General features: G+C 48.9%; 1 protein-coding gene across 1 annotated transcript in view; it reads right to left on the bottom strand.

The window, feature by feature from the left end:
• Positions 1 to 19,617, bottom strand: part of rph3ab (rabphilin 3A homolog (mouse), b) — a 66,388-nt gene extending 46,771 nt beyond the window's left edge. Inside the window, exons 1-4 of the mRNA XM_068006329.1 lie at positions 19,494 to 19,617; positions 18,772 to 18,901; positions 11,797 to 11,880; positions 2,227 to 2,395 (exon numbers count right to left, since the gene is read on the bottom strand). Of these exons, the coding sequence (XP_067862430.1) occupies positions 2,227 to 2,395; positions 11,797 to 11,880; positions 18,772 to 18,901; positions 19,494 to 19,522 (412 nt within the window). The 5' untranslated portion in view covers positions 19,523 to 19,617. The remainder of the gene's footprint in view (positions 1 to 2,226; positions 2,396 to 11,796; positions 11,881 to 18,771; positions 18,902 to 19,493) is intronic.
• Between the last annotated feature and the right edge of the window lie 5,037 nt (positions 19,618 to 24,654).

Raw genomic sequence — 24,654 nt, forward strand, 5'->3', positions numbered from 1 at the left:
CAATTCCGATGCCATTCGTTCATCTATACTTCACCGAGGGGACGCACATTCTACACATTAGATCACAATATTATTCTCAGCGAGTTTGTGTGCTCTCTCTATGTAGGTCAGCCTGGATCTCTAGGGATTCCAAAGCATCTGTAACTGATCCTTCCCGAGGAACCCCTAATACCAGCATCGATACAATCACCAGAACCAACAGCAGTGCCCTCCAGACTCTCTCCACCCCCACGGTGTCTGAGGGAGTGTGAAGGAGACAAAGTTCAGGCTCATCTTTTTGAAACTCAAGTAAATAGGGCAGAGTGTGCACAGACCTCTTCCTTCTTAGGTGCCATGATTAAAGAAACACTCTGTTCCATCAGCAGAAGAGATTACAGATTTCCATCAATGCAGCAAAGCACGCAAGATGTGCACTGGACTGTGCATGATCATATGGTCAGTGTGCTTCCAGGCATGTCAAAGTTGCACAGCTGCCTTGTGTTGTGAATTACAAGCAGGCTCTGCAGGATTTTAATATCTTTTAAATATTAAGCCTTAGCAGATAAAAAAATAAATAATTGAAGTTGCTGATGGATGATTTTGATGCCCATTGTGTACAAACAATTATGTCATTTGAGCCAGCTGAAAAAAAAGAGCTCGTAATGAGGAACCTGTTAATAAGGTCCGGGTCATTTTGTCGGTTGTTAATGTTCCTCTATAGGAGACGAATGAGGATTCTTTGGCTAGGAGAATTCAGTGTCTAATTATATATAAGATTCCAGTTCCCCTATCAGAGTCAAAAGCTAGATAATGGCGTCCAATTGTTGGATCGCAACGAGGCACCTCCACTTTCAAGATATTAGTGTCTTTTTTTTTGATCATCTACAAATGAAAACACTGGGCATGTCCGAACATCAGATTGCTATACACAGTCATGTTAAAACGTCAGCGTAATGAAGTATGAAATGGATTATTTTGGTGACTTTTACATTGCACTGCCTCCCCTTCTCTCCATCAAAGCTGGAGCTCTGATTTAGTCAGGTGCCCACTCCACACTGACTTTCAACTGATCCTTTGGCTGGGGTATTAAGTTAGGTGTTGAGTGGAAAAGAAATGACCCGTGAAGCCTTTGTCCCTGGTCTTGCTGGAGATAAAATGGCTGTTGAAAGATTTCGGGCAGAATTGTTTGGGCGGTGGGGAGTTTGAGACTATCTCTTTGCCAAGCATTTTTTTTGCTTTCCCTCTTCCTTGAGTTTCCCCATGTCACCCACTGCACTGACAGGTGGCAACTCGGTCCAGGCCCCCACCCACCACACTGAAAGTGGCATTAGTAGGTCCATGTGCCGAGAATGGCTCTCGACCCTCCCTCTGGTTCTCTCTCCTTTACTCTTGGTAACTCGCTGCAACAAACCGTCCTGGCATAGATTTGCATGTACTACTTGAAGCAGCATGTGGCAAATAATGGGAGAAGCCATTCAACTAACTCCCTAACCTCTTCCAGGATTCCTCCCCCCAACCCATATTTGGACAGGGGTATTTTAGTGACAGGAATATGTCATCTGGGATGGGTCTTCACAGATGCTTACGGACCTAGCAACATGTTTCTACTTGAGATGCTAATGGGTTTCGGCATTTTAAGATTACAGTATATAAATACACCTCTTGAATAAATCATTATATTGTAAAAAAAAACAATATTTTCTCAAAACATTTTAAATTCTTATTTCTGGAAAAGGTAGTTGTTTTTGAAAAAGTTATGAGACACATTCTTAAAATCAAGAAGAGCGTTGCATGTCTTTCATTCTCAGCTATTCCCACACAATCTGCACACAGAGGCAATAACCACACCTTGATTTCCTGCACTGTCCCTAAATTTCCTTAATGGTTGTGTATCTCAAATTGGTGCAGATGACTCCCCCCCCTCAATTTCCTTCTCACCACTCTTGTAGTTTCATGGGTTCAGATAGCCCTCTACTACTTGACCCAAGTGGTCATTCTTCATGTGTGAATCTATGTAGTGACCATGGGAACACAACAGCCAACAGTGATCCTGTCCTCACTCAATACCTACATACAGATACTTTCCCAGCAGGGATCCTGGATGGCAATGGAATCAGGAACCTTGCCCGAGTGAGAACTAAACCAGAGACCTTCTAGTCTGAATGGCTCAGTCCCAACCTGCACGGTGAACCACTGGAAGAATCCAGTTTTGCCCCAATTCAGATTCTGAAGAGAATTTTCACTCACCTCTGTTCTGAGTCCAGTTCTGAGAAGGTTTCTGCTCCGGACCTGGAGGCTCCTGTGAAGGATGTTCTCCCTTAACAGATTCTCGACTCTCCTTGTTAACAGGGATTGGTTCTGGCAGCATCTGTTTAGGCAAACCCTTAAAAAACCATGCACCGGAACGTTTCCAGACCTGGGTCAGTATCAGTGAAAAATTTAACTTAGTGGGTAAAACATATTCAGTCTGACGAATCCAATTTAAAAAAAAACATAATTTTAAACTTTGTGCTCGTCAAGGTAAGGGATACATGTTCTGAGAGTGGAGCAATTTTCTACTTTTGATACCCTGTGTCAGTATCAAACACCATTCATGCTCAGACCAGATGTATGATGAGTTAGATTCCCTCCCTTGAAAAGCGTCCTGTTGGCTAGGTGCTGCAGAAAGTAACCTGAGATGTCAGCTGCTGAAACACACACAGGCAAGAACAACTTTTGAACTGAAGTAACCTGAGTTCAGTCGCTGGCCTTAGCTGGCTGGAACTGGTTTGAATTAGCTAAGTTTTGTGAAAGACAAAGGAAATGTGATAAGACACAAGTCCTTATTTAGAAAAGGAGTAATGGGGTAATGCTACCTAAGTCCTTGGGACAGAGCCAATGAGGAGAAGACACAGGGTAACTGAGAAAGCCTAAACCAACGAAATAGAGAGAGACAGCACAGCTTGAAGAGATAAGATTCGGAATAAGAATGAAGGATCTGGGGCGTGGAGCCAGAGCGAAGACTCCGGAGACCAACCATCGCAGAAGTGGAAGAACCTACGTCAGGGACGTAGAGACGACGTCGAGAGAGAGAGAGAGAACGGAACGCCTGGCTAGCGTCAGCTCTCCTTTTCGGGTATTATCCTTTATATTCTGTGACCACTCAGGGAGTGTCAGAGAAACCTAGTGGGTGTGCGTTTAGATCTTAGTTTGGGTATAAAACTGTATAACCTGGTGTAAACTGCATGCCTATATCTAACCAGACGTATAAGCTATATGTATATGATCTAACGGCGTGAATAAAGTGAATTGAGAGTCAAGAGAGAATTGACTCTTCTGCTCTTTGTACTAAGCCAGTAACCGTAAGCGGTGACCTCTGGTCAACAGTCCCTTAGTACATTGTAACCAGTATAACATTTGCACTTCCCACCCTGCCATCCTTCTTGCCTCTCTGAACGAGATGGTCCATGCAGTTCAAAGTTTGCATCTGGTTGGGTTTGTTTTTATGCTTTGGGCTTATGCTCAGTAACCTACCAGATTCCCAATTGTTGGGGCCAGTTCAGGGCAAATAGTGGAGTAGAGGAGGCTTTATTAAAAAGAACAGTAAAGTATTTTACAAATATATTAGTAAACAAAAAGAATTGTTAAATGTGAGGTGAGACCCCCTTGAGAGGAGAGGGTAGTGAGTCAGTAGAGAAGATAAGCAGGAATTGGGTGGGGGGGATAATTCTTAATAAGTACTTCACATCCGTGTTTACAAAAGAGCAGGCGACTGGAGAAGAGATAACCTCTAAATTGGTTAAAAGCGAGATGAGAGATATTATAATTATAAATAAAAAGGATTAGAGAAGATAGCTATGCTAACGGGATACATCCAAGGATCCTGAGAGAAATGGGGAAGGAAATAGTAGAGGCCCTATAAATTGTGAGGATGATTTTATTGCGGGGTGAGATCAGTGTCTATGGGGGACGGGGAGAGCGACAAGATCGCATGTGGAGGCCCGGAGAGATTTTAGCACCCGAGTTTCATTTCCATGAGCAGGTTCAGAGACCCGCCCGAACCCAACAAGAGTCACTGTCTGGCCGGAGGGTGGGAGTGGGAATTCGGGCGGCAGAAGGCCGCTGCCGGGCACATGCAGGAATGGTCTCCGGCACAAGATAAACGGATCGGAGGGCTCCGGGAGAGGAATCCCGGCCGAGGGAGAGGGTAAGATCGGGGCTGGGGAGGCCCAAGGTTTCCTTGCAGGGCCTGGAGGAGCACTCCTGCCTGAGGATCCCACCAGCTTCATGTGGGTATCGTTGCTGCCAGCAATTTAAAATTGCAGTCGGCCAGATTGGGTTGGGAAAGGAATGGGTAAATCCCCAGCTATATTTAACTACCCACCTGCCTGGTTTCTGCTGAGTGGGGAGGTGGGGGGGGTTAAACCCCCCCCCCACTATATTTCAGGGTTCTACTGAGAATGGATGTGTGCCAGAGGACTGGAGAGTGGCCAACTTAATACCCATTTACAAAACAACCAGTCAGAGCTAATCCGGATAATTACAGGCCAGTTAGTTTAACATCTGTGGTAGGGAAATTTTCGGAATTTTAATTAATGATGAAATTAGTAAATATTTAGGTGAAACAAAAATAATTAGAAGCAGCAAAAGGAAAACTGTGCTTGACAAACCTGATGGAGTTCTTTGAGGAGGTGACAGATATGCCAGATGGGGGAAATTCAGTGAATGTGGTGTACATGGACTTTCAGAAAGCCTCTGACAAGTTACCATATAGGAGACTATTGGAGAATTTTAAGGGTTATGGAATTAGGGGGAGGGGTAGCAAATGGAATTAAAAACTGGCTAGGAGGGTGGAAACAGAGGGTGCTAAATTGGGCCTTCCAACGCCTGTTGTTTCGGCATTATGTGGCCTCCCGAACATCCAAGACGCTTCTCGCGTGACGTGCACTGGAAGCCATCTTGGTGAAGGGTTTAGCGCAGGCGCAAATAACAAACACTGGCAGCGTGTAAAGTAAGGAGAAAATGGATACAATCAATGTGCAACGCTGATTTAAAGTGATAGACACCATTTTCGGACTTAACGCTCCACTCAACGCACTGTCTTAACCACGACCATCTGAACATGTCTTAGAGTGCCTGGAGGACCCCCAACCAGCGCTATTTAAAGGGACCATGCAGGATTTACAGGTTTGCTGCCGGATTATTGCTTCTGGCTGCTGATGCATTTGTACCTGTTTTTGGAGGTCTCCAATACTTGAATACTAGGACGAGGGGACATAGCCTAATATTTAGAGCCAGGATGTGCAGGAGTGAAGTTAGGAAACGCTTCTACATGCAAAGGGTGGGAGAAGTTTGGAACACTCTTCTGCAAATGGCAGTTGATGCTAGCTCACTTGTGAATGTTAAATCTGAGATTGATAGATTTTTGTGAACCAAGGGTATTAAGGGATATGGGGCTAAGGCGGGTATATGGATTTAGGTCACAGGTCAACTATGATCTCACTGAATGGCGGAACAGGCTTGAGGGGCTAAATTCCACTGCCACTTGCTGCCCCTTGATATGCGCCACCTTCTCCTGCAAAAATGCGGGACTTGCGTCTGGGTGATGTGCCTGTCATGGTTGAATAGCTGGAATGGGCAATGTGTGAGGTGGCACATTTTGGTAAAAAACTAAAAGTAATAGTTATACTTTGAATGGGGGAAGGCTGTGGAAGAGCAGAGGGATTTGGGAGTTCAGGTTCACAAAACATTAAAAGCAGTACGTCAAGTGGATAAGGTCATAAAAAAGCTAGTGGAACATGGAGTTTTATAGCGAATCAATATAAAAGCTTAGTGAGACCACAGTTGGAGGACTGTGTGCAGTTTTGGGCTCCACGTTATAGGAAGGATGTTGAGGCAATAGACAGGATATAGGACAGATTCACTAGGATGCTGCCTGGTTTAACGAGATACAAAAATGAAAAAAGACTTGAAAATTTGGGTCTGTTTTCATTAAAAAAGAGATCAAGAGTTGACTTGATAGAGGTCTTCAAATTTAAGAAGGGATGGTTCAGAGTCGATAGAAACAGTGATTCAGGAGTCCAGAATGAGGGGACCTAGATACAAGATTACATATAAGAGATTTAAAGCAGTGAGCAAGGAAAACCTGTTTTACACAATGATTTGTGAGGCTGTGGAAGGCATTATTAGAGTTAACATTTAAGAATAGATTAGATAGATGGTTGAAGGAAAAAGGAACAAGAGGGATTGGGAATAGAGTCAGCACATGGAATTAGGACTACTGCTCGTGTGGAAGATAAACACTAACACGGATTGGTTGGGATAAAAAGGCTGTTTCCATGCTGTAATTTCTATGTATGTTGTTCTATACAATACCCTGCATCTAACCAGTGATACACTCAATCTGGGAGGCATTGGTCTGGATTTTGACTTGGAGCCAGGAAGAGAGTGGGGTGGAGATGGGGGGGATAGTAATCAGATACGAAATCTGAAAGTGAAGTTTACAGGTCGGAATCTGCGATCACAACTCAATTGGGTGATAAAAATGTTACTTCCGGGTTTCGCGCCCGGCAGCCAGATTGACAAGGAGAGATCGGAGTCCTCAGGGTTGGATGGGGGAGGTTGGGGAAAGGTTGGGGAGAGATCGGAGTCCTCAGGGGTTGGATGGGGGAGGTGGGGAGAGATCAGGATCTTTGGGGGTTGGATGGGGGGGGGGTGGAATTGATCGCGGCAGAGGGGGAAGTGAGAAGTTGGACATCGGGGGGGGGGGGATCTCGGACATCGGGGGAGGGGTCTCGGTCATCGGGGGAGGGGTCTCGGTCATCGGCGGGAATCTCGGTCATCGGCGGGGGGTCTCGGTCATCGGCGGGGGGGGTCTTGGTCATCGGCGGGGGGGGTCTCGGTCATCGGCGGGGGGGGTCTCGGTCATCGGCGGGGGGGGTCTCGGTCATCGGCGGGGGGGTCTCGGTCATGGGCAGGGGTGGTCTCGGTCATCGGCGGGGGGGGTCTCGGTCATCGGCGGGGGGGGTCTCGGTCATCGGCGGGGGGGGGTCTCGGTCATCGGCGGGGGGGGGGGTCTCGGTCATCGGCGGGGGTGGTCTCGGTCATCGGCGGGGGGGGGGTCTCGGTCATCGGCGGGGGGGGTCTCGGTCATCGGCGGGGGGGGGGGGTCTCGGTCATCGGCGGGGGGGGGGTCTCGGTCATCGGCGGGGGGGGTCTCGGTCATCGGCGGGGGGGGGGGTCTCGGTCATCGGCGAGGGGGGGTCTCGGTTATCGGCGGGGGGCGGGGTGCGGGGGTAAGCTTGTTGAGCCCGGAGGAAACACTCCTGCTCCTCCTGGCCCTCAAGGACGTTAATTGATGCTATAAATAACCGCCTGCCTGAACTAATTAAGGTCCTGACTGCGGCGAGCAGCTACTCGCACGTATCCAATCGAGCCTCCATTAAACCCGGAAGTGGGTGCATTGGAGCCGCGTTACAGACGCACTCCAAAAATCAAATATTTTAACCACCCCCCCGCCCCCAATCCACCCATTCTTAAAACTCCCCCCGCCGATTCCGGTAGCTTCACATACACATCCTGTACCTTGATGAGCACGAAGATTTGTACACTCCCTCAAAAAGTTACAAAATCCAAAACTCAGAAATGTTCAATTTTAAAATATTTTAAAATCAATTATTTATCACTGTACAAGCAGTTATGAGCATATCCTCGCAAATATACAGCGAAGGAGCAAGCATTAAAATTTTATTGGCAGTAGCATACTGCTTTGAGAATTCCTTTTATAGTTTAGACAACATGGGCAATGAGATTTACCTCATAAATATCTGCCACACCAGCTCGATTCGAGAGTGGCGTCCGTTCCCTGGGGAATCCCAGGCTGTGCTGGAATCTTTATTCCATTTAAATCTAATTCAAATCCCCAAAGCAGTCTAACACTGGAACAATTCTGCTGCGAGTGTGAGGGGTTTAACATTGTCCTACTAGATGGGAGTTTTGGGGAGCAGGGGGGGGGCATTGGCGGGGTTTCTGTTCGACTGATCCCACCTCCTGGGTGCATTCTGATGACATTCCTATTACTGAACTGCTCTGGTCTGCTGGATGAGGACGTCTTGCAGCAGCTGATTGCTCTGGGGTAATGGAAGCTTCTATTAGAGGTATCCTTAGCATCAGCCACTCTTCTAATGGCATATAGTAAATTGGCCACCAGAAATTAAGTAAAATGTGGTAAAACTGTATGTGTGAAAGAAAGGGTAACTTCTGGATGAACACAATAGCAGGCCCCACTCAGATGCTCTAATCTGAGCAGATTTGGGCACCAGTCCCTACCCCCTGCCTGCTCTGCCCGCTCCTCCAAACGAGCACCCACTCCATGCCCCAGGAGGAAAATGAGCTGGTGGCTGCTATTGGACGCCTCTCACCTCATGGAAGGGGCTTAAAGCAGGAGAGGCCAATTGCCCACCTCCCACCAACCAGGGTAAGCCCAGAAATCCCCAGGGAACTCAAAGTTGGGGGAACGGAGACCCAGGGGGGAATGTTAACCCCCCCCCCCCCACCCAGGACGGGCGGGAGAGGGGGGGGGGTTAAAATTTCAAAAATCGGAAACAAGGCCCCTACCCGCCACCAAAGCGCCCAATTCCCGTTTTAAACGGAGGCAGGTCAAGGGGTTGGCGACTAACCTGCTCTCCAGGGGCGGGTCAGTAATCTAAGTATTTTAATGAGGCTGCGGCCTCAAATTTTAGCCGGCTTTTGGATTTAATGCCTGCAGGCCAGGTTTCCCAGGGCTTGGGACACACGGCAGTTGGAGGGAGGCGAGAATGGCAGGATCCAGCAGGCAAGTGCTTTTCCAGCGCTGCTTGTGGGCCGGGAGGAGCAGGAGTGCAACCCCCCTGCCCCCCAAGCAAACCTGCTTCCCTCCCTGCTATTGGCCGCACCCCCCCCCACTCCAGCGATTGGCTGTCCTCCCCCCCAAACCCATCCCCGACCCATGATCTCCCCTGCAACCCCGGCCTTTCCATTCGCTGCCGCCTCCCCCCACCCTGGCCTTTCCGACCTCCCCCCAACCTCCGATCACCCCTCTGGCCTCCATAATCTCTCCCTCCTCTCCCCCCCCCACCCCCCCCCCCCCACTCCACTCCGCTCCCCTGCTGCGGCCTGATGCCGCAGGCCTTCGCCAGCCTCTCAATTGTTTCTTGCTGCTGTGCGGGAAACGGAGACAAAAAACTTAAATGAAGTCCTGCCGTTAAATTCGGTTACCCAGTGGCTACGACCCCCCCCCACCCCCATTCCCTCCACGCCTCCCCGTAAATATCGGGGCCCCAGTGTCACAGGTCTCCAGGCGTTTTTCTTCTATTTTGCGCCCGGGAACTGAGCATTTCCCCTGAAGTGGATCGGATGAGGGAGACTGACTGTTGAGGTAACTTTTGGGTAAGTATTAGTATGGTCAGTTTGTTGGAAATCTAAATGAAACCTTAGCCCTGATTTTAACTCGGGGCGCTTTTGGGCTGGGTGGGATGTGGGATGGAAGAGACTCTCCCCCACATGTTCCTTGGCGTGAGACCCAGGTCATTTTAACTCCCAGGCCCCATTTACATTTCTCTGCACTGTCTCTTGCCCAGAGCTGGTAAAAATGATCTTAAGAGCCGGCGGGCAGGAGCGGAGAATCAGGTGGAAGACGACAAGGCTCGGGACCCAAGGGAACAGCCCCCGGCATAAGGTTAGTCCTGGGAGTAAAGGGGAGGGAGGGAGTTCTTCAAAGAGTTGCCAGTGGTGGGAGGGAGAGAGAAGGTCGGGGCTGAGAGGCCCGAGGATTCCTTGCGGGGCTCCCAGGAGACACTCCTGCTCCTCCTGACCCACAAGGAATCCTCACAAAAGAACAAAAGAAATAAAACTTCTCTCGGACTCTTCTGGACACACACTTGTCTCCCGCCAGGTTTCACTGATGGGTTTGGCTCCGTGTGGGCCTCCCAAGATTTCACACTAAAATAGGGTTACGGTGCCAATGCTGTCCATGTAAGGTAGGCCCCCGCCTGCCTGGGGCGGGCAGCCCTCCCGTACCTGATCTGAGCAGCTGTGGCTCAGTTGGTAGCACTCTCACTTCTGAGTCAGAAGGTTGTGGGTTTAAGTCCCACTCCAGGGACCTGAGCACATAATCTAGGCTGACACTCCAGCGCAGTGGTGCTGCACTGTTGGAGGTGCTGTCTTTCGGATGAGACGTTAAACTGAGGCCCCGTCTGCCCTCTCAGGTGGTCATCAAAGATCCCATGGCACTATTTCGAAGAACAGCAGGAGAGTCCTGTCTGGTATCCTGGCCAATATTTATCCCTCAACCAACATCATTAAAACAGACGATCTGGTCATTATCACATTGCTGTTTGTGGGACCTTGCTGTGCACAAATTGGCTGCCACATATCCTACTTTACAACAGTGACTACACTTCAAAAAAAAAGTACTTCATTGGATTGCAAAGCACTTTGGGATGTCCTGAGGCCGTGAAAGGCGCTATATAAATGCAAGTCTTTCTTTTATTGTTCCTGCCAGGCGGGCTGGTTAAACTTAGGGCTTTTGTTTATAAGATAAAGAGAAAAAAAATCTAATCTAATTAAGTATTAAAGTACTTAAAATGAACCAGATGCGTTATGAATAGAGAAATTCTAAATTGTTCAGGAGACCAGGCTGTGTCAGCTTGCTTGTAGTGGTTGTTCAGCATTTACTACTTCTCTAGCTTGGCATGTATACAAAAGCTGTAGCACCTCTACAGCATGGTCAGAGATTGAGTGGATTTATTGTCTCCAAAGCAATGATACGGAACCACAATTCCACAGAAATAACCAGAACAAAAAAAATAGACCCATTTTAAAAACCAGACTTTTCATTTTAGAGATTTTTCAGACACCCTGCTTAAAAATCAGTCTATCAAACCAAAACCTGGATAGGCAGTGGGCAGAAAGTCACTGAGGATGAGGAGTTACTCGGTGCTAAAGATCAGAAGCTCATTTCAGCAAGGAAGGCAACAGTTGGGGGTGGGTAGATCATGACGATCCCAAAGGAGAGGTGGGAAGGATGGTAGCGAGCGATGTGTTCCGATGTGGAAGAGGTTACCAGGGTAACGTATCATTTTACACCATGTTATTTATGTTAGGTCCCTGTGGCGGTGACAGAAAGCAGCATCTGTCAGCAGGCAGTGAGCACCTTCCTGTGCTGCCTTCTGACAGTTATTCAAACAGTTAGGCTGTGATGTTGACATGGCAACAGTGGCTTCTCAGCAGTGCGAGACATTCAGGCATAAACTGCACACTGAAAACTGTGTGAAATGTTGAGCTAACTATGGCTTTAAGGAAGAGACAACAAACACAAAATACCTTGAAATCAAAAAGAAAATCACACTACGGCTTTGTGTTTTTATTCATTTGTGTTAGTGGGAATCTTAACTCACTTATGTCTGCGATGTTCCCGAGTTATTTTCAATTTCACACATTTGTTTTGTTGACTGTAAGACTTTGCCTCTATGAAGTATTTCTCTCACCAACATCATCCATAAAGGGGGCACCTGCCTCTATCCAATAACACTCTGGAACCAGCAGCTAGGGCGTGTGTGAGGAAGGCCAAGGGACTGGACCCTCCCAGTCTATCCTCTCCCCTAGTGGGGCAGTGCCCGGCCTTTGCTTAGCATTTTTCCGCAGCAGCGGAATTAATTACTACTGCACCTTACAGTGTGTCAATCTACAGAGTTTACACAATCCCATGCAGGCCGTGGACACAGTTGACAGCTGGTCTCTGTTTAAGATATTCCCTGGGTACACGGGGAACCACAAACATAAATGAACACATGTGCCTACCTCTCGCTGCTCGCTGCAGATCTTACACAGCCACACTGTTTCAGGGCGATTGGGCGTTTCAATCCCACATTTCGTGCAGACGTTCTGGAGGCAAAAGAGATAAATGATTTGCTCCGTCGTTAAAGTCAACTGAAAGCTCCTCTACCCGAGCTCACTGCCATCTGCAAGTGAAAAATCATCAAGGCTGCTTCAAACCTGGCCCGGTCAAGGGGGAATCGGGGATGGTCTCTCTTTATGTGGCGGGGATGGGAGGGGGATCTGTGTGCTCCCCTACTCCACGTGGTGTGGTACTAAACTATATAAACCAGGACCAGTCCGTTCCCCAGTTTGTGTTGAGTTAGCTGATTTCACCTGACACAGTAAAATGGGCCACTACAATTGGCCTCAGTGCCTTGAGGTGATAAATAGAAAATAAAACAAAATCAATCAGGATTCCCTTTCCTGATCACAATCCAGCGACACCTTCCTCCTCCTTCTCCTCCTCCTCCCCCTCTCTCTCCCCCCTCCCACCCTCCTACCCCTCCCCTTCCTCCCTCTCCCCCTCCCCTTCTTCCTCCTCTCCCCCACCCGCTGGAAAGTGAGCCTGTGCCGATGTGAATTAAGAACAAGACTGCACAAAGCTGGAACGCCGTCCAGTTAAATAGCCTGACTAGGCTCACACGGGGAGAGTGGCAACTTTCACTCACACAAGAAGAGTGTTACCAGTGACCATGAACCAAACCCTCGCGAGGGGCAGCTCCTTCAGGGGAGGAGGGAGGTTCTTGAAGAGACGAGGGAGACTCCCGTTCCGATTTTTCCTCCTAGTCTGTGCAATAGAGAAGTGGTTTGAACTCTAGGGGGCTTCATTTCTTCAGTGTGCTGTTTTTAGCAGACTGAGAACTTCCCCCGATCTTCCCCCTCTCCCCTCTCCCCTCCCGATCTTCCCCTCTCCCCTCCCGATCTTCCCCTCTCCCCTCCCGATCTTCCCCTCTCCCCCCCATCTTCCCCTCTCCCCCCCCATCTTCTCCTCTCCCCCCCCACCTTCCCCTCTCCCCCCCATCTTCCCATCTTCCCCTCTCCCCCCCCATCTTCCCCTCTCCCCCCCCATCTTCCCCTCTCCCCTCCCCGATCTTCCCCTCTCCCCTCCCTGATCTTCCCCTCTCCCCCCCCCCCGATCTTCCCCTCTCCCCCCCCCGATCTTCCCCTCTCCCCCCCCCCCCCGATCTTCCCCTCTCCCCCCCCGATCTTCCCCTCTCCCCCCCCCGATCTTCCCCTCTCCCCCCCCCGATCTTCCCCTCTCCCCCCCCCCGATCTTCCCCTCTCCCCCCAACCCGGTCTTCCGTTCCAGCCTGCCAATCAGACTAGCTGCCGGGCGTGAAACCCGGAGAGGACGTTAACCACTATCAATCAACGTGCGATCGTGTCAGAAACGGTAAGTTTAGTTCATGCGGGTTTGCCACGCGCCCAATCGCCCCCCCCTCCCCACCACTGCCATCCCGCCTCCCTGCTAATATCAGGGCCCTAGAGTCCCCTTGCATTCCCTTTGCTATTTTCAGACTGTATAAGGGGTCACTTTGCAAGACTCTGCTGTTTAACACAACCACATGTTGAAGCAGGGCTGTCACATGATCCTGGGACCTACATTCACCATTACTGAGAGTCTATGGCAGCACAGTGTCCTCATCAAATGACCCCTTTATACGCGTAGGTTAGAACAGCTACAGGCTGATTGCAGGAGAAATTGGACATTGAATGCGCCCGTTTTTTGGGTGTGAAATAGACGAAACGGAGTCCAACCTCCCGCACCCAACTGACCCTGGAAGTACACCTCACACGAGATTCAATCAGGCGACTGTTAGTCACCCAGGCATCGGGCTGATTTGGGTCAACAAATCGGGGTCCTACGCAGGTAGGACAGCAAGTAGGCGGAGCTTACACCGCCCGGGCTCTGTCTATTCCACCGGGTGTGAAGGGGATTAACCAGCAGTCCTTAAAGGGAGGCCACTGAGAAAAAGCCCAAACACCTCTGAAAATATTTGTGTTTTGTGGAGTCAGAAGGAGCAATAATGTGTGCTTTTATAGAGCCTTTACCGCAGTAAAACGTCCCAAGGCACTTCACAGGAACAATTATTAAACCAAAAATAACATTGAGCCACATAAGGAGATATTAGGACAGGTGACCAAAAGCTTGATAAAGAGGGAGGTTTTAAGGAGCGTCTTAAAGGAGGAGAGATGGAGAGGCGGAGAGGTTTAGGGAGGGAATTCCAGAGCTTAGGGCCCAGGCAGCTGAAGTCACGGCCGTCAATGGTGGAGCGATTAAAATCGCTGAGGAATTTGAGGAGCACAGAGATCTCGGAGGGTTATAGGAGCTGGAGGAGGTTACAGAGATAGGGAGGGGTGAGACCGTGGAAGGATTTGAACACAAGGATGAGAATTTTAAAATCGAGGTGTTCTCAGACCGGGAGCCAATGTCGGTCAGCGAGCACAGGGGGTGATGGGTGAACGGGACTTGGTGCGAGTTAGGATACAGGCAGCAGAGTTTTGGATGAGCTCAAGTTTACAGAGGGTGGAAGATGGGAGGCCGGTCAGGAGAGCATTGGAATAGTCTTGGGATAGAATCTGAGATCCTCCCGGCTCCACAAGATACCTGCCTGCCTGGGACCGGCCCCTCTCACCACCGCCTCAACCCCCACCCCACGCAGGACCTCCCTGAGGGCTTCTGTCGGAACCACTGCTGCCCAGATTGCTGCCGTCGGTACTCGCTTCCAGTTGCCCACTTGGTGCCTGCAGCTTTAGTGGAGATGAGGCCCAGGGTCGGCAGGTACTGGAGCACGGAGCACGGAGCACGGAGTCCACTGACTTGCCGCAGCCCGTCTTGGTTTAGAGACTGGTTTGACATTCCTCTGCCTGCCATTCCAATGGAGGCACCAACCTGCATATTTTGGACCGACAGCCCCTCTGTTAGAACAACAGACACACCTGTGCATCAAGACCTAGCAATCGGCTCGATCCCTGTGCCCGAGGCCTAACTTACATCAGACCGGCGAGCTGCAGACACCTGCCGGGCCTCCTCAGGCAGCTCACTGGTGAAGACCATTTGAATTTCGGGCACAGGTAGGTCTGGCAAGAGAGGTGGGGGGGGGTGGGGGTGAACGGGAGAGGGGAGGGTGACTGGGAGAGGAGGAGGGGGTGACAAGGAGAAGAAGGGTGGGGACGAGCAGAGGCCGGCAGAGGCCCATGGTTTTAATATGGAGCCAGGAGACGAACTCCTGCTCCTCCTGATTCCACTTTAAGGTAAGTAAAAACATACCTTTTTGGTGACAGCCTCCTGCTGTGAGTATCCTTTAAGATTAAAGGATACTCACAGCAGAGCTGAGTTGGTTGAGAGAAATACTGGGAATACCCAGGGTGCAAAGAATCAAGAATGAAATAATAAGAACATGGCTTCGACAAGAAACAATGTTTCTACAGAAGATCCAAGAAAGACAACTGCAATGGTATCAAGAATGGAAACAGCTGGAATATCTTTCATGGCCCTGAAGGGATCAAGGGATGTGGAGAAAAAGCGGGAACAGGGTACTGAGTTAGACGATCAGCCATGATCATTTTGAATGGCGGAGCAGGCTCGAAGGGCCGAAGGGCCTACTCTTGCTCCTATTTTCTATGATTCTATGATTCTATCGCTGTGAAATTTTACCAGCGGTGTTAGCCTGTTTAGTGACTGTGTTAAAATAGCACAGACAGGAATTTAACACAAAAACATTAACTAAGCCACTAAAAATAGCGCCCAGAGGAAATTAAACTAAAACTTGACTCCCACAGTCAGGAACTCTCTATGGTCTGGATTACAGCCCACCATTCTATGGCACTACAAGTTGTACATACAGTGCTGCCAGGTGGCCTTGTGTTCCCCACATCCTCCGAACCCTTTCCAATGTATCCTCTTTGCTCTTGGAAGCACTGACTCATGCTGCCGTGCAGTTCAATGAGCACCAATCAACCTTCAGTGTGTAACATAGAAACACAGAAAATAGGAGCAGGAGTAGGCTATTCGGCCCTTCGAGCCTGCTCCGCCATTCAATATGATCATGGCTGATCCTCTATCTCAATACCATATTCCCGCTCTCTCCCCATACCCCTTGATGCCTTTTGTGTCTAGAAATCTATCTAGCTCCTTCTTAAATATATTCAGTGACTTGGCCTCCACAGTCTCCTGTGGTAGAGAATTCCACAGGTTCACCACCCCCTGAGTAAAGAAACTTCTCCTCATCTCAGTCCTAAATGTCCTACCCCATATCCTGAGACTGTGGCCCCTCGTTCTGGACCCCCCAGGCAGGGGAAACATCCTCCCTGCATCCAGCCTGTCTAGCCCTGTCAGCACACTGACTGCTTCTTGTGTGAAGGTTTGATATTGCAGCAACACACTAAGCCCCAACAGTTAACAGACAGAGGCAGGTCTGTCAGACTGGTGAAGGTACCGTCATTCTCATTAATTAGCTGGAAGGAAACATTCTCTCAAAGTAAAGTTTATTTCAAAAGTAAACAAGTACTTGGACTGTGGGTGTAGTGTATTCATCCAGAAACTAGATGGAGAACTAAGACCTTTCTGTTGGGACAAAGACTGTGGCCTTGGAGCTACTCCCGATAACTTCACCGGTAGTGTGACGGAAAGTCCGTTTATGCATATAATCGAGGTTTCCGCCGCATTTTAGAAGCTGGGAAGGTTAAGGGGAGATTTAATGGAGATGTTCAAAATTATGCAGGGTTTTGATAGAATAAATAAGGAGAAACTGTTTCCACTGACAGGAGGGTCGGTAACCACAGGGCACAGATTTAAGATAATTGGCAAAATTACCAATTTTGGTGGTGGAGCGGCAAAGGGAGCAGTTCTGAGGAAATTTCTGGCACTTGTAAATATCAAGGACTTATTCAGCAACTATAATCCATGTTCATAAAGGCAAACAGGCGAGTGAGAAACAAATGGGGTAAGAGGGGACTGGACCGTTATACTTTTAAAAAAATCTGTGTTTAATGCCAGTCAGGGAGTAAAGTAACTGAACAAGTAGGGTTTCACCACAAAATCATCTGAAACATCCCTTCTAAATCAGAGTCGCATTTCACATAATTACCTGCTGTGCCACAGGCTAACAAGGGGCTCAACAAAGCAGATAAATAATGCTGGCACTAGGGCATTTATCCACAAAATAAGTGGAACTGATGTCCTGTAAATAAGTTAGAAATGTAAAGCAGTTTTATTTGTGGGCAGGCTGATGTCCCCAAGAATAGACTCAAAGGGAAAAAAATCTCAATGTTGAATCTCTCTAAATAAAGGCTTTTAAAACAAATTTCTTTTTCCCCCCAAAAAATGGAATTTTTTGGTGAGCTTTTATATTGATCAAGACGAGGAATGGAATATTTTCCATTTCGGACACCTGGTGTCAGCAGACATTTCCCAGATCAAGTAAAGCACAGCCAGGTGCCGAGTACAGCACCCCCGTTCTACCCTAACAATCAGCCCCGTTCCCCTCCCACTTCCCGCACCATCCATTCTGTGGTCTCTGAGTGAGACTGTCTGAATTGGAGCAGTTTTGTGCTTTGGTTCTCATCCACATTAAGAACTGGAATTGTCATTAACCTTTTCAAAAAAAAAGTCTTTGGTAGCAAATAAATCTTTACGTTTCTATAATGCCGTATCATGTTGAAATATTTCAAAGCACATCACTCAAAGGACTGTTGTATCTTCTGTGTACAAAGTGGGAAGAGTAATTTTGTTTCAATTGTAGTATGTCCAAATTTGACAGTGTGGGGAACTGAATTAAAAATTACTGATGGTTATTAATCTCCAGATGTTTCTGTTGTCACTTCAGTTACCCCACAAAATCGAGTTCAGTAACCAGTCCATTTCCCCCATGATGTCATCCATATTACTTAGAGTTTTTTTTTAAAATGAACAGAAATTGGACAGGAAAAATCCAGAAGGGATGTTCAAATGAATCAGAATTCAGCATGTTAAAATGAATCAGATGTTGCAGTTTATCGATGGGATACAAACAGATAGAACACGATCATGATGCACCATGGAAGGCAATGGAGCTTTAATTGTATCCATGTGATTTATATCAATTAATGTTAATTGTATTCAGGTAGTGCATAACAATTGGGGACTCTCTTGTATCCATTTATAAGATCTAGGGTGTGGGTGTAATGTGGAGCTCGGTGAATAAAGGCTGGGAAGCAACTGAAGACTAGGCTCCAGTATTCTATGCTTCACCACCTGGCTATCCAGTTTGTAACATGGAGGTGCCCAGCAGAGACAGGGCATTTCCCACAGGGAGGAAGGGGAGCCATGCTGGGGAGCTCTTACATACTGCTAATGGCTGATGTCCTTTCTTTTGCCTGCCTACCCTCTTGGACAATGAACTGTGACCTGAATATATGAGAGAGAAAAAATTGGACGTTATGAGGCCAATTTTGGGAGGCTCCACTTCCAATACAGCGCCTTTCTAAATGGGAATGTGGGTCAGAGGCAGGGCTGTTATACTTTAAAATTTGATATTAAAGTGATCGGGGCCATGTCTTTGATGGTTTGCTTCTAATTCATGCTTTTCTTCCTTCCAGCACTGTTCTTCCACCTGTCCCAAGCCAAAAATCAGCGAGCATTGGAGATTTTAGTGAAGCAGTGGGAAGGGGGAGGGGAGCAGTGGTGAAACATTACGCTTTATCACTGAGACACAAAAAAGGCGTTTCCAATTGGGAGGCCACCCATAAGGAAGTAAGCATTAATTATTGCAATGAACAAATGACAACATTGGAGGAGTTTTTAACTGAAAGTACTCGCCCATAGATTTTACTTCCATTTATGGATCCAGCGGGCTGGCAGAGTTCCTTAAAGGACGTCACTCCTGTAAAGACCGTGCTTCGTTTATTTTTTGTTGCCATTAATTACTCTGTCAATGCTGATCCACCTGCACCGATTCCATGCAGCGCATCAGTTACCTTTTTGCAGTCTTCACACACCACAGAGTGCGATCCCAGCAGCCCCAGTTGCTCCCCACACAGGATGCAGCGAGATAAGCCGTCGCCCAGGACGTTCTTTCGCATGTTGTCCAAACGATCCACGAGCCGCCTGTGCGTAAAGCAAAAAAACGGAGAGTAAAACTGTATGTAAAATTCACTCTCAACCCGATCTGGTCAGTTTGCTGCTTAGGTTAGAATTTCCCTGTTTAAATCTAGTGGACAAATAAAAAAAAATAAATGAACCATTCCATCGCGGTTACACCTTCTCAAAATATTCATTGATGTTTGATGACAAATTTTGAATTAGTGAATAATTCTGGAATTTTTCAACATAAAGCCAGAAAGTGTAACAACTAATAATCATCAATTAAACCGAAATGAGATGTTTTAAGCAAATATTTCCCTTGATTTGTGAAGAACTTGCAAGTAGCCATTTCATGAGTACAAATTAACAGTGTCACTCCCCTCTCCTCTCGGTCAGATATTCTCTTCTGAGCTAATTTTGAATTCTGTTGGGGGCTATCCATCCAAAATGTTAACCATCAATTCTCTTTTCAGATGTTGTCAGACCTGTTGTGTATTTATTTCCAGTATTTATTTTTGAGACGGTCGATATCGTAAACAGACTCCGATATACGAGTGACACACTGGCCCCTCTCCCCTGATTAAATGCTGGTTCTTCCCCACTGTGCAGAACTCACCCAATTCGTTCCTGCTCCATCTCCTCCATCTTCTCCGCTCGGGCAATCACTCTGTTGATGATTTCCTTCTCCTCCTCAGTCAGCTCCTCATTTTTTCGCTGCTTCTCCGTTTTGTTCGTGTGGACTGACCAGCCGGCCCCGAGTCTGTCACGGGTTTTCAGACAGCGTTTAAAGAGACATCCACAAATACATACTGAACATCAAGGAAACTGGACAATCACACTCACCACACAGTGATTGGGGACAGGGTGATGGACACACTCCCAGCAATGGTGGATACTGTGCAGCGGGAATGATTCTTCCACCAACTATACATACATGAAAAAATCCAATTCTCTCTCCACATCTGTACAAGGGATACTATCTGATGGGAGCACTTTCCTTTCCTCCCCTGCATTCTTAAAGACACTAACACCTCCGAGCTATCGTTTCATGGACGCAAAGTGCCCTCCAGTACCATTTTTTCATGGGGGTCTAGGCATTGACTGTTGGCAGGCTATTCTCCATTGGAGGAGAATCATCACGATCAAGACTATATCTGACTCCAGCCTCTGAGGTGGCCTATCAAGCCACTCAGTTCTATCAAATTGCTACCAGCAGTTCAAGAAGAAGGCCCACCATCACCTCCACAGGACAACTAGAGATGGGAAACAAATGCCAGCTTTGCTAGCGATGCCCAAGTCCCGAGAATGAATTTTTAAAAAGCCCGATCTTTTCTTCCCCTGATGGCCACATGCGCACCTTCCAGCAGGGGTCACTCTATAGCGATCAGGAGAAGAAACCCTGACTGATTTTCCCCCCCTCCCTAACCCAAAGGGCGTGAAAGCAATTGTTAGGATCCTCACTGATATTGTGACTGAAACTAAGGAACTCAGCACAGACTGCGGCTCAAAACCTGGGGCCCTCCTGATCTGTGTGAGCCAGTACCACAGCACGCAGCACACTTACCGACAGAGCCATCGTGGGATGGAGAAGTGTTGACATCATCACCAATGATGACTTAAAAAATTTCAAAGAATTCACTCAATGCATCTTTTTAGCCACTTCCTGTTTCTTTGATACAGTTTTCATTTGATTGAAAACACTGTATTTTATAACTTTTATTGGGTTCTCAAGAATGTACTCACATTTTATGAAGCTATTATACATACAGGTGTACATTGACACATATACTTTATGGAGCTACTGTAAGATTAAAGGTACATTCACATACATATTTAATGGGGTCATTGTATATTTAGGTATACCATCTGAGTGTACATTCTCATAGGTTATGGAGTCACTGTGCAAACGGGGGAGCCACGGCAACTTGTATGGCCCTGAATCCTGGGATTTGGGGGGGGGGGGGTCATGCATACTTGTGCTCATGTTGTTTGGGGCTGATGCCCTTCATAGCCAGTGGGTAGATAACTGTGTGATGGCTAATTCCAAATCATACGTTACACGTACCGCACCCTGCACATAAATTCCATCCTCGCCGTATCAGAAGACAGCTGATGGGGCTCTGGTCAGAACAACACTTTGCTCCACATATTCTGGAAAGCACCCCAGAGTAGGGTAGAACGACTCTCGTTACTTGCTGCGAGGAGGTGTGTCGCATCTTTATGGTGACGTGCAATCCCTCAGACAACAACCCCCCGCACAACCACCCCCCGCACAACCACCCCCCGCACAACCACCCCCCGCACAACCACCCCCCGCACAACAACCCCCCGCACAACCACCCCCCGCACAACAAATACCCCCTGCACAACAAATACCCCCTGCACAACCACCCCCCACACAACAACAACCCCCTGCACAACAACCCCCCGCACAACAACAACCCCCCGCACAACCACCCCCGCACAACAACCCCCTGCACAACCACCCCCCGCACAACAACAACCCCCCGCACAACAACAACCCCCCGCACAACAACCCCCTGCACAACCACCCCCCGCACAACAACAACCCCCCGCACAACCACCCCCGCACAACAACAACCCCCCGCACAACAACAACCCCCCGCACAACAACCCCCTGCACAACCACCCCCCGCACAACAACAACCCCCCGCACAACCACCCCTGCACAACAACAACCCCCTGCACAACAACAACCCCTCGCACAACAACAACCCCTCGCACAACAACCCCCCGCACAACAACCCCTCGCACAACAATCCCCCGCACAACAATCTCCCGCTCAACAACAACCCCCCGCACAACCACCCCTCGCACAACAACCCCCCGCACAACCACCCCCCGCACAACAACAACCCCCTGCACAACCACCCCCCGCACAACAACCCCTCGCACAACAACCCCCCGCACAACCACCCCCTGCACAACAACAACCCCCCGCACAACCACCCCTCGCACAACAACCCCTCGCACAACAACCCCCCGCACAACAACCCCTCGCACAACAATCCCCCGCACAACAATCCCCCGCACAACCACCCCTCGCACAACCACCCCTCGCACAACAACCCCCCCGCACAACCACCCCCCGCACAACCACCCCTCGCACAACCACCCCCGCACAACCACCCCTCGCACAACAACCTCCCGCACGACCACCCCTCGCACAACCACCCCCGCACAACCACCCCTTGCACAACAACCTCCCGCACAACCACCCCTCGCACAACAACCCCCCGCACAACCCCCCGCACAACCACCCCCCGCACAACAATCCCCCGCACAACAACCCCTCGCACAACAATCCCCCGCACAAAAACAACCCCCCGCACAACCACCCCTCGCACAACCACCCCTCACACAACAACCACCCCCCGCACAACAACCACCCCTCGCACAACAAACCCCGCACAACAACCCTTCGCACAACAACCCCTCGCACAACCCCCCCCCTGCACAACCACCCCCCGCACAACCAACCCCCCCCTGCACAACCACCCCCCCCCGCACAACCACCCCCCCCGCACAACAACCCCTCGCACAACAATCCCCCGCACAACAACCCCCCCGCACAACAACCCCCTGCACAACAACCCCCCGCACAACAACCCCCCACACAACAATCCCTCACAACACCTCACACAACCACCCCTCACAACACCTCACACAACAAACCCTTTCACAACAACCCCTCGCACAACAACCCCCTGCACAACCACCCCTCGCACAACAACCCCCCGCACAACCACCCCTCGCACAACAACCCCTCGCACAACAACCCCCCGCACAACCACCCCTCGCACAACAACCCCCCCGCACAACCCCCTGCACAACCACCCCTCGCACAACAACCCCCCGCACAACAACAACCCCCCGCACAACAACCCCCCCCCGCACAACAACCCCTCGCACAACAACAATCCCCCGCACAACAACCCCCTGCACAACAACCCCCCGCACAACAATCCCTCACAACACCTCACACAACCACCCCTCACAACACCTCACACAACAAACCCTTTCACAACAACCCCTCGCACAACAACCCCTCACAACACCTCACACAACAAACCCTTTCACAACAACCCCCCGCACAACAATCCCTCACAACACCTCACACAACCACCCCTCACAACACCTCACACAACAAACCCTTTCACAACAACCCCTCGCACAACAATCCCTCACAACACCTCACACAACAATCCCTCACAACACCTCACACAACCACCCCTCACAACACCTCACACAACAAACCCTTTCACAACAACCCCTCGCACAACAATCCCTCACAACACCTCACACAACAAACCCTCGCACAACAACCCCTCGCACCTCGCACAACAACACCTCACACAACAAACCCTTCACAACCCCTCGCACAACAATCCCTTGCACAACAACCATGTGGCTGAAGCATAAGTGGGCCATCCTCCAATCAGAACTAGCGATGTTGGGTCTCCTCCTGGAACTGGGGAAATACCAGGCAGCCTGGAGACCCTCTCACTCACAAACTAAAGTATATAGTATATTTTATTGAAAAATAACAGCATACAGTACAGACCACCGTGATTCCCTCGTTTATGAGGTGGATAGAATACTGCACTTCTCTTTTTTTGGAGCAGTCAGTAATTCTTTTGATCCATCCTCATCCTTACCATTCTTGTATGCTGCAGTGAGAGGGTGGACTGTGTGGGATGTACATTGTATTGAGGGGTTGCTTTCTATGTGGGGTATGCTGTGCTGAGAGAAATGCCCCTCACAAGTGCCATGTTGGCTCAATTGGTAGCAGTTAGTAGTTAAGTCAGAAGATTGTTGTTTGAAGAGCCCCAGCCAAGGATTTGAGCATATAAACTAGGCTGACACTCCAGTGCGGTACTGAGGGAGTGCTGGATTGTCATAGGTGTCATCAGATGGATGAAACGTTAAACCGAGACTGTTATTCAGCTACTTTCTGTGTCTTTGGTCTGTGAGGTTTGATTAAATACTGGGGCACGTTTACGCCAGCTTTTCAATGACTGTTTGCTGTGGGTAGATTACTTGTACAGCCTTTTTGATGAAATTATTTCACTGTGAAACTTGCTACCTCCAAAACGTAACTAATGTCTCAGGTTGGTTTGTTGCCAGTTTGCTTCAGTTGTTGCCAGTGTCAGACTCGTTAAAGTCATTTGCAGTTATTAAGCTACCTAATTTGCATGATTTGCGTCCCATTGTACATCAGTAAAGTAACATGCAGCAGAGGAGAAAAGTATCATCCAGGAAGATCCCAGGCCACACGTTGCAGGAAAGCCTTTTGACTGCACTGCTGCAATGGAACAGTGCAGGGGATTCCGGATTCTTCTGGGCAGATCGAGAAATGTGTACAGTACAGAAAGGGACTTTAATGCTTTGTAGCAACTGGGCGTAAGTAATGAAAAGTTACTGTCCAAATAACCTCAACAGTCACAGGCAGGTACATTTGGCAATTACCTTTCTTCCTTTATCTGCCCTGTCCACTTCCCCTCTGTGACTCTTCTCCGGGATACTGTTCCACAAGAGCCAGGTGCCCTCCAGTGCCTCACCAACTGACCACTCCTCATACCTGTGCCAGGCTACTTGACCGAGTGAGGGGGAGGGTCTACAGCCAAGCCCAATCCTATCCACCAGATTTTCACACATCAGCACTCTCTAGTACGGGTTGCTCCATAGCAATTAGATTAGGGATTTTGGCCAGTCGTCCCCTCCCTAACCAGGGAGTTACGACCAACTATTGAGCC

The sequence above is a fragment of the Heptranchias perlo genome, chromosome 25, assembly GCF_035084215.1.
Source record: "Heptranchias perlo isolate sHepPer1 chromosome 25, sHepPer1.hap1, whole genome shotgun sequence".
Classification (NCBI taxonomy): domain Eukaryota; kingdom Metazoa; phylum Chordata; class Chondrichthyes; order Hexanchiformes; family Hexanchidae; genus Heptranchias; species Heptranchias perlo.